The sequence below is a fragment of the Dasypus novemcinctus genome, chromosome 7 (assembly GCF_030445035.2).
Source record: "Dasypus novemcinctus isolate mDasNov1 chromosome 7, mDasNov1.1.hap2, whole genome shotgun sequence".
NCBI lineage: Eukaryota > Metazoa > Chordata > Mammalia > Cingulata > Dasypodidae > Dasypus > Dasypus novemcinctus.
The window spans coordinates 37,075,011-37,085,987 of record NC_080679.1 but is presented as its reverse complement, the minus strand read 5'-3'; the positions used below and the strand labels follow the sequence as shown (position 1 = coordinate 37,085,987).

Below are 10,977 nucleotides of genomic sequence, written 5' to 3'. Positions count from 1 at the left end.
AGTCGAGAGGTGACGTGTCCTCGGGTCTCAGGACACACAGCCAAGCCCTTTTTTGAGAGTAGGACCAAGGCCCTGGGGTTGCTACGGTCAAGTTGCAGATGAAAACTAACACTCCTTGGAAGGCGGGAAAGGAGGAGCATTTAATTACAAAAAAACGGTCAACAATTCGGGCGTAACTAAGTTCGGTGGGCAATACAGTAAATGAAAGTTAGCTGTCAGCCCCGGAGAATGGGAGTTGCTAACGGAGCCGGCTCTTCGCTTTATTAACAAGGGCTTTCTGCGGCGCCCATTGATCGAGGACAGCTTCGATTAATGAACGCCCGGGCCGCTTCACGAAAGACCGGAAAGCTCCGGGCAGCGGACGATGAATGGAAACCGGAGCCCGCGACTCGCCACGCCGCGCCGCTCGGGGCAGGGGGGCGGAGCAGCCGCGGGGCGGGTGAACCCCCGGCAGGGGCGGGGCATTGTGAGTCACGTGCCAGGGCCCCGAGGCGGGCGCGGGGAGGGAACTCTGGGCGTGATTGGTTCTTCGTAACCAGGTGACCGCAGGACGCGTTCCGGTTGGCAGGCGCGGGCCTGGGCGAGCGGCTTTCAGTCCAGAGGCGGCGGCGGAAGGAGGTGGAGCTCCGGCCGCGCTCTCTGCCGGCAGTGGCTGCGTTTCTCAGCGCCCGTCGCGTCCCCACCCCTTTTAAATAAGCGGAGCTGGTCGCCGCCCTCGCAGACAGTCGGCTCGGAGGAGGCGGCGGCTGCGCGGCGGCGGGGGTGCGGCCGGGGCCGGAGCCCTGCCCGGGGCCGGGCAGGCGAGCGAGCAGCGGGCGAGGCCGCGCCTGCATGTGCGGCGCAGCCCCGGCTTAGCCCGGGGCTGCGGGTGCCGGCCGCGCCATTGTTGGGGGAGGGGGCGGCTGCTGAGCCCGGTGGAGTCGGGGGGCGAGCAGCCCCTGAGGCGGCGGCGGACAGGAGCGCGCGGAGCGCGGGAGCCCCATGGGGAACACGCTCACCTGTTGCGTGTCCCCCAATGCCAGCCCCAAACTGGGCCGGCGCACGGGGCCGGCGGAGCCGGACTACGAGTCGGAGGTCTACGAGGCGGCGGCCGGGGACGCGGTGGCAGTAGCGGCGGCGACGGCTACCGTGGAGCCCGCCGACTTGGATTTCGGAGCCGGCGAAGGCCACCACCTGCAGCACATCAGCGACCGCGAGATGCCTGAAGGTAAGGAGGCGGTGGCTCCCCGAGCCCCTCTCGGTCACGCCTCTGGCCTCAGTCTCCGGGAGGATCCCCCGGGAGGGAGCCGCCGCCTCGGGCTCCTTCCTGCCCGGAGCAGGCTTTCCCAGGGCTGGGCCCCGGGGACCGAGGCTGGCTCTGCCCTGCGTCCCCACCCCTTACTCTTTCTCCGCCGCGTCCGGCCAGTTTTTGTTTTGTTTTGTTTTTCCGTTTTCCTCCCCCCACACCGGGACGCCCTGCCCAGTCTTGCCCCTTCTTTCTCCCAGTCTGGCCGGGGATCCTCCAGTCCTCGGCTCTTGCTTCTTAATGTCCTCTGAGACTTTGTGAAGGCTTTTTCCTGCTTCCCCTTTCTCCTTGAAAATCCAAGTACCCCAACTTTCGAGTAGCCATCCCATCACTCTGTCCTTAGCTACCCAGATGGTACCTAAGTGAAGGAGCCAGCTGAGGGCCAGACTTTACCCATCCTCGTGTCTATTAGGGGAGCAGCTAACTCGGACAATTCAGACCAAAACGTTTTAGGATTTCTTAAGTTCAAAATAGAGATTGGCATAGGAGACTATGTGAAACCTACTCATACTCATGTAGACTGATGTTTTAAGTCGCCTGGACAGAAGCTGTTTTATTTCTTCCAACTACAGTTTGAAGTTGGGAGGGAAGAAAATAGGTGCGGTGGCTTAAAATAACCGAAAGGTGTGAAATGTTGCTGCCAGGGCTCCATAAAAGAGTTTTCTTTCTTTCTTTCTTTCTTTTACCCAAAGGAGAACTCGGAATTCGTATTACTTTAGAACTCCTGTGACTTACCAGACTTCATTTAACATTGGAGAGGTAGTGGTGGTTCATGAAATTGTCAGAAGTTTCAAAGGAGACAAAACATAAATTTAGACATTAATTTATAATGTAAAGGTTTAGCGGTTAAGATGCCAGACCCTGCAGGAGAGAGAATGTCTCTCTTTCCCCTTCCCTCTCCGCTTGCCCTCCTCTGCAGTAGAGTCCTGTTCAACTGAAGAAATGTTGAGGTAAAAATTCTTTAGACTCTGTATAAACTGCTGACCTGGGGGAGGGGAAGCAGGGAGGAAGAGAGAAAATATTTGATATTTTCCTAAGGAATTTTTGAAGGGGTGAATCTAGGTGCAGTTTTGGGTAACAGTGGTGGCCCTTACCAGTCCTTTGAAGTAGAAAACATTGTATCCCCAAAAAGAAGTTTAAAGCCTGTTTGGCCCATTTGTTCCATTTAAATGCCAGAGATTATTTCATTACTATGGAGGAAATGCCCAATAGCTCTTATTTTATGTAAGTTTTAAAGTTTGGGTCCTTAGGTTTTTTTAAAGTTAGAATATTTAAATTCAAACCTGTGGTTTCATCCATATTGATGGGCATGGCTTTGTAATTGGGCTCCCTTTTCAGAATATTAAAATTTTGCCAAAGAATGAACTCAGATTATGTAAATTCATTGACTGTACTTTTAAACACAAGCATGTGTTTAAAGCATGTGTTTGTGAAAACTTCTGCTTTGCTTGGTGCTATACGGTAAGCCTCTTGAGTGATTTTTTAGCCAGTTAATAGATTGGTAGTATTGGATGAAAGACCAAAATAGGACATTTATATAATTGTCTAGGATTTACTACACATTTTCATATATTCTCTCATTTGGCCTTTTCAACTACAGTTAAGACTTAATGTATCATCTCCCCATGTTGCTGATGATGAAACTGAAATCTAGCAACCTGAAATGACTGTTAAACAGCTACTGACCAAGGTTCTAACAGCTATTCTAATTTCTAACTCAGACTGATATGGAGGTGGCCAATAGGCCAAATTCAGTTCTTGGGGGGCTTAAACTCTTAAGAATGCATCTTGTATTTTTATGTTTTATCCATAAGATAGTCCTATTTCTTAGAACTTCTGCCATGCTTTTATTTGAAGAGTAGGTACTCTTGATTAGTTCCATGCAAAATTAATTTTATAAAACTCAGAAGCTACAATTTACCTTTCAATTGGGTGCTATGAGTTCATTACAGTTAGAGCAAAGGTGATGAAAATTTACACTTCGGTAGGTGAAGGGGTTGATCATTTTGAAGACTGCTCTGGTGACAGTAAATTGAATCCCAGGATACCCTGAACAGAGGGACATTAGCAGAAGCTGGCAAGAGGACAGGTAAGGTACCAAGCATTCAGCGTAAGATGGTGGTAAGAAGTGTTAAATCAGAAAAGTTAGAAAAACAAAGGTGGTGAGCACAGCATTCACTTTTTTAAAATTTCGTTTCAATTGGTCTTTTAAAAATTTTGCATTCAATAAAGTGATGAAAAACCTGTGTCAGCATTTGCCTAAAGTTCCATGGAAACAAGTTCAGAACACCAAATATAAAGTGCAATCACATGGAAAGTTTGCTTTTAATCTTTTTATTCCAAACTTTACATCAGTTTCCCTGGAATCAGAAATACCTACCTAAATGTCAAACATTTTAGCTTTTATGCAATGAAGAATTGTTATTTTGGCGAGACAAAATCATAATAAATGATTCTCTGCTTTGTTTTTCTCTTCTGGAACATTTCTGAACAACATGATTTCTTAAACCATTTCAAAGAGATAGATGTTCCTGAGAACCTAGTATAGACTTCAGATAGACTCAAAATTATTTAGGTAGTAGCTTGCCTTTTTTCAGTATATCTATTATAGTTTATGGTAGTATCAGTAAGACAAAATAAGATAATAAAGTCATGTTATCCAATTTTATTACTCATCAGCTTTACATACAGTCTTTTATGTCCTGACCTTAGGAGCTTTGCTAGTTTGCTAGCTAAAGGTTCTCTTTTAAGGGACCCTTTCCTTTCCCCTACCCCCTGAGGTGTAGTTAGGGGTAGGGAAGGAACTGGCAATATGGTGTGGAAAAACCCTCTCAGCTGCAGATCTTTCCAGTAGCTACCTTAAATCAACCCCCCCTCCCTTTTTTTTCAACTTTTAAAAAATGATAATTTAGAAAATACAGAGGAGTCACCCATTCATACTTAGAATATCAGCTAACTTTTATTAATGCTCTGATGTTGATTTTTTTCCTGTACCTTTTGTATACATAGAAACAACATTTTATTAAATTTACAAAAATGAGATCACTCCATATGTGCTACTTTGTAACTTCGTTTGTTTGTTTTACTTAAAGCAGTGAAGTAATGACCTAAAACCCTTGGAACAGTGCTGGAGAGTGCTGTAGGATCTCCTTTCCATGTCAGTGGACATAGCTCTACCTCATCTCTTTTAATAACTGCTTAGTGAAGCATCATTTTGCCCATTATGGCTGGGCATCATTTACTAGTACCCAGTCCCATTAACAATGTTTGATTCTGGGGTCATAGATAAAAACATATTTTGATTACTGATGCATTGTACTTCCCTACAGAATTCTGATAGTATATGTTTTCTTATGGCTTCATTAAATCCATAGGATGAGTCATTCGTAGTTAAGATACCATTGATGCTTTGCTGGATGTTAGAATTCCTCTTCTAGGTCTTTGTGGTTCTCAGTACCCTGCCTCATATCTTTAATTCTGAATAATTACTACTATGAGAGATCTGAAAGTCATACTGGCCTTAAATGACCAAATCAAAAGAGCATTAGAAGAAATCTGGGATGTGGGAAAAATGGGGGAAACTTAACTAGTTTTGGGTACACTGAAACATGTTTATTTAACATCTTCTGGTGACTGAACATTGTTTCACATGCAAGGCAATGGGTGGAATATAGGACAAAGCCCTACCCTAACTCAGGTCCTTACATTCTAGGAGTGGGGGCACGGATGACAACATATGACTAATCAAGGATTTCAGGTAGTGTGGTGCTGGGAGGAAAGTAAAATAAGGTAATGGGTGGGGGAGAAGGGCACTTTTACATGGAGTGACTAAAGACAGCTCCTCCTTAAGTAGCACGTGAGTAGGGAAAGAGGCTTCTAAGCAAAAGGGACAGCTCCTTCACAGTCCCTCAGATGGGAACAAGCTTGGTGAGAACAAAGGACAGAAAGATGGGAGGTTGCTACAGCAATATAGGGTAGGTTAAGTAAGGCCTTGTGGGAAGCGGACTTGGCTCAATGGATAGAGCGTCTGCCTGCCACATGGGAGGGTCCAGGGTTCAAACCCAGGGCCTCCTGACCTGTGTGGTGAGCTGGCCCATGCGCAATGCTGATGCGCGCAAGAAGTACCCTGCCATGCAGGGGTGTCCTCCGTGTAGGGGAGCCCATGTGCAAGGAGTGTGCCCTGTAAGGAGAGCCACCTGGAGTGAAAGGAAGTCCATCCTGCCCGGGAGTGGTGCCACACACACGGAGAGCTGACGCAACAAGATGATGCAACAAAAAGAAACACAGGGTGGCGGACTTGGCCCAGTGGTTAGGGCGACCGTCTACCACATGGGAGGTCTGCGGTTCAAACCCCAGGCCTCCTTGACCCGTGTGGAGCTGGCTCATGCACAGTACTGATGTGCGCAAGGAGTGCCCTGCCACACAGGGGTGTCCCCTGCGTAGGGGAGCCCCACGCGCAAGGGGGGAGCCCCACACGCAAGGGGGGAGCCCCACGCGCAAGGGGGGAGCCCCGTAAGGAGAGCCGCCCAGTGCGAAAGAAAGTGCAGCCTGCCCAGGAATGGTGCTGCCCACACGGAGAACTGACACGACAAGATGACGCAACAAAAAGAAACACAGATTCCCATGCCGCTGACGACAGAAGTGGACAAAGAAGACGCAGCAAATAGACACAGAGAGAACAGACAACTGGGGTGGGGGGGGGGAGAGAAATAAATAAATCTTTTTAAAAATCCTCTTTAAAAAAAAGACACAGATTCCCGTGCTGCTGACGAGAATACAAGCAGACACAGAAGAACACACAGTGAATGGACACAGAGAGCAGATAACTGGGGTGGGGGGTGGGCAAAGGGGAGAGAAATAAATAAAAATAAATCTTTAAAAAAAAAAAAAAGGCCTTGAATGCCCTGTGAGTCTTGGTAAAGAAATAGATTTTATTCTAGTTGTTACTGGAAACGATTGGAGTTAGGCGCAAGGGAGTGATACTAATCCTGTGAAAAAGATCAGACTAGCTGTTGTGTGAAAATGGACTATTGTGCAAGCCAGGGTGAAATCAGGGAGACCAGCTAAGAGGCTGGCGCAGTAGTTCAGGTGAGAGCTAACAGTGACTTGAACAAAAAAAAAATAGTATTAATAAGGACCTAAAATAGACTGGCTTGAAGAAATTACATGAATATAAAAGTAGGTAACAAAGATATGAATAGACAAGTCATAGAAAAAGAAATGCAGATGGCCCTTAAACAAATCTTCACACATAAGAGAAATGCAAATTAAAATTATGCTCAGATTCTCCATTGGAAGGAATCCAAAAACTTGACAGTATAGTCTTTGGTGAGGCTGTGAAAGAACAGTTACACTCATATATTGCTGGTGAAAGTATAAAATTGTTTGATCCCTTAAAGGGGGAATTTGGCATAATCTCACAAAATTACAGAAGCCTTTAATCCAGAAATCCTAATTGTAAGAATTTACTGTTAAGATAAACCCCACAGATATGAAACAATATATACACAAAGTTTTTGCATTTTATTTTGAATAGCAAAATATTGGAAATAACTCAAGTGTGCCTTAGTAAGGGACTGGTAAAATAATACATTCACATAATGAAGTTATGTAATGTATTATTAAGTTCGAGCTATAAAAAAATGAAGTGTTCTCTCTATACTGGAATGGAGTGATTTCCAGGAAATGCTACATGGAAAAAGCAAAGTGCAGACCATACAGTAATCTCTTATGTAAAGAAAGCAGGTGAAATAGTATATATTTGCTTATTTAAAAGCAAAAAAGTGGGGAGGAATTTTTTAGTGATTGTGTGTTACTATTATCCCCTTTACTTTAGCAATTAGCCAAAATACGTATTTGCCCTAGATGTTATTTGGATATGGGAAATGAGTCTGTTACCCACATTTTCCCAGGAGGCATTAAATGTCCACTTTTTGCCGTTGAATTTGTGGAAGATTTGTTTTGTAAAGTTACTGTGCTTTATATAGCATATAGGTTGGTCTCACATTTCATTTGATCCTCACAATCTTTTGAGTGTAGGTAGTATAGGAATTTTACTTGTTTTGCTTGAGAAGACAGGCTCTGAGAAGTATCAATTGAGTAAGTTTTCCAAGGTTTTAAAAAATAAGACCTGGCAGATCAAGAATGTCAGATATATATATGTACCTCCATTGTATGCTTTCCGGTAAGGCAGGCCAGCTCAAAGGCTTTCGGTAGGAATTACCTGACTGAGGTAGAAAGCATGGGCTCAAAGATATGTGTTAAAATAATTAAAGTTCACATGTAAGTAAACAGGTACCTAGCAGTGGGCCCATTAACTGCGGACATCAGTTTTATTGAAATATATTGAAATCAGTATGTTGAAATTAAACCCTTTCTCTGAAATACACTGATTCTCAGTTCATTTTTTGGTCATTACCAAATCCCTCTATTATTTTGACAAAGAAAAAAAACGATTTACTGGCAGTTTATGTTCATATACTTTTAACACTTTTAGCCTTTAGTAAAACATTTCATTTACTCTTAAATTGCATGTATTTTCATGTTTTTAACTTGTATAATTGAAATGGATCTTAAAATTGATGGAAACTTAAGAGTAGAGGAAAAGCATTCAGTGTCAGTGGTTTTATAGGTTTCTTTATTCTTCTGATTGAGGGATGTTTAAGTTATACTTTTCTTCATCAACCAGTCATACTGTCAAATTAAGTTACGGTTTAAATTGATAATACAAACATGATGGGCCTTAAAATAGTCTTAATCATAACCCCTAATTATGAGCTCAAGAATATTTCTCCTAGTTTAAAACATTCTTAGAGGTTTTAAAGGAAATAATTTTTGGAATGATTCATGTATAAGACATGCAGTAATTGATGTGGTTTTTTTCCCCTGACATCTCTAAATCTCTGTGTTTCTGTGTACATGTATGTTTGGTGGTATGGTAAAGCGTTGCTTAACAGTTGGCAGTCTTACCTTTGTGGTAGCAAAACTGATGTAATACAGTAATTTTATGACAGTCTCCTTATGCTCTTGGGAAAAGAGTTAATGGAGGGAAGTGGACTTGGCCCAGTGGTTAGGGCATCCGCCTACCACATGGGAGGTCCGCCATTCATACCCCGGGCCTCCTTGACCCGTGTGGAGCTGGCCCATGCGCAGTGCTGATGCACGCAAGGAGTGCCGTGCCACCGCGCAAGGAGTGCACTCTATAAGGAGAGCCGCGCAGCATGAAAGAAAGTGCAGCCTGCCCAAGAATGGTGCCCCCCACACACACAGCTGACAGAACAAGATGATGCGACAGAAAGAAACACAGATTCCCGGTGCCGCTGGTAAGTATAGAAGCGGTCACAGAAGAACACACAGCAAATGTACACAGAGAACAGACAACTGCCGGAGGGGGAGGGGGAAGGGGGGAGGAAGGGGAGAGAAATAAATAAATCTTTTTTAAAAATTAATGGAGAGTTCAGAAATAATCTTAAGTGTGAGTGTGCATGAGTTTACTGCCTGATGGCTTAAATATCTATACTATAAAATTGCAATGTAGTAATTGCAGTTAGCAGAAAGTGCAAGTTATATAGAAAATTTTAATAGGCTATAGAAGGAAGATTAATATTTCTGAAAGCCTCATGCAAATTAACAACATTAAGGGCTAAAGGATAAATAGACAAATGATATGCATTTCCCCAAAGTGTAAGTACTACGGTTAGCTATGGAAAAATGGTCAAATTCTGTAATCAAATAAAAGGAAATTAAAACAATAGTGAGGTTCCTCATTCACAGCTGGAGGAATTTTGTTTTTAACTATTTAAAGCTGGATTAGGATCTAAAACCCATAAACCTATAATTGGTGGCATTATGCCTTAAAATACCCTACCTACTTTATTTTTTTTTAAATTTCTCTCCCCTTTACCTCCCCCTCCCCCCCCACCGTTGTCTGCTCTCTGTGTACATTCCCTGTGTGTTCTTCTGGGACCGCTTTTATCCTTATCAGCGGCACCGGGAATCTTTGTTTCTTTTTGTCTGCTTCCCCCTACCTACTTTAGAAAGCAACTTGCCACTGTGCACTGAGCCATGAAAACAATCCAACCTTTTGATCTAGTTTTCTCACTTTTAAAAATCTTTATTAAGAAGATAATTGTTAAAAACTCTATATCCTGGGAAGCAGATGTGGCTCAAGCAGTTGTGCTCCTGTGTACCATATAGAAGGTCCAGGGTTTGATGCCCAGGGCCTCCTAGTGAAAGGCAAGCTGGCTGGCACAGGAGTGCCCCCCTGCAGAGAGCTGGCACAGCAAGGTGACGCAACAAAAAGACACACAGAGGAGAGACAATAAGAGATGGAGCAGAGTAGGGAGTTGAGGTGAAGCAAGAGAATGATTGCCTGTCTTCCACTCCAGAAGGTCCCAGGATTGGTTCCCAGAGCTACCTAATGAGAATACAAGCAGACACAGAAGAACACACAGGAAATGGACACAGAGAGCAGAAAATGGGGGGGGGGGCGATAAATAAATCTTTTTTAAAAACAACTATATACTGAAGATTTATTTCACAATATTATAAGAGCAGAAAAGTTAATTGTATTCATTGGCCTGATGTATCCATTAAGTAGTAGCTATGCTACAAAATAGGTCAGAATTTGTATACTGATTAGAGCTATTTTTAAACTGCATAAGAAAAGCAACTATAAAAGTAAGGGTTGTGAGTTTATGGGTAATTTATTTTTTTAACAGTATTGTGACTCTTGCACATTTCTATTATATTTCCTAAAGGAAGGAGCAAGTGGCTTCTATAAAACTTTTCTCACCTTTAATGCAATCATGGGTGCTACTGTGTTAATCATGTTTCAATGTTAACTTTCATTTTTAAGCTAAAGAAAATCTATCTCAAAAATAGCTTAAGTTTAAAAAAAAATTTTTGTCAACATCTATATTCTAGGGGTTCACAGAGAAAATTAGGCTCCTCTTTCAGCTCTGCTCCCCTCTATTGGCCTCTTCTGAAATCAAGCTTTTTCCTCACGATGGAAAAGGTTGCCATTATAATTCCAGACTAATTTTGTCCTTTCTGTACTCTGCCTTGCCCCCATAGAAAAGAAAAAGTTTGAGAGGCCTGTGATTGGCCAGCCCTAGATCATATGCCCATCCTGAGGGTGATGGTGGATGTGCCAATTTCTTCCTGTCACTTGGACTCATTTCACTTTTTTTCCTGAATGTTGTCATTTCCTTTACCTCTGCCTTTTTGATTTTTGTATTCAGATCCACAGTAGTAGATCTTATTGTTTGTTTTAAATATTCTGGTAACATATGTACAATACAAAGTTTCTCATTTTTTAATGACTTTCAAGTATACAATTTGAGTGGTATTGATTATATTAACTATATTGTGCTACCATCATCACCATTTATTACCAAAACTTTTCCATCACCACACAGTTGCATATCTTTGTTTGGTTTTTTAAAGCCTGTTCCTCTTTGATTCTGGTACTTATTTTTCCTGCACTTCCATTGATATATTTTAAATTAAACTTTATGATGCCATAGGCACTGACACATAATATAGCTACTTCTGCAAATATTTCTGCTTATTTTTAGGTTCAAATATACTATATTTGCTTGTGAATTCTTTCAGGAACCTTAGGTTAGAAACAGCTGTGAAAAATCTCTGCCTGTCATTTTGGTGCACATCTGGATATATTTTTCCAAATA

At 42.9% G+C, this 10,977-nt stretch overlaps 1 protein-coding gene across 1 annotated transcript in view; it reads left to right on the top strand.

The window, feature by feature from the left end:
* The first annotated feature begins 882 nt into the window (after positions 1 to 882).
* Positions 883 to 10,977, top strand: part of CCNYL1 (cyclin Y like 1) — a 35,873-nt gene continuing 25,778 nt past the window's right edge. Inside the window, exon 1 of the mRNA XM_058300275.2 lies at positions 883 to 1,207. Coding sequence (XP_058156258.1) covers positions 982 to 1,207 — 226 coding nt within the window. The 5' untranslated portion in view covers positions 883 to 981. The remainder of the gene's footprint in view (positions 1,208 to 10,977) is intronic.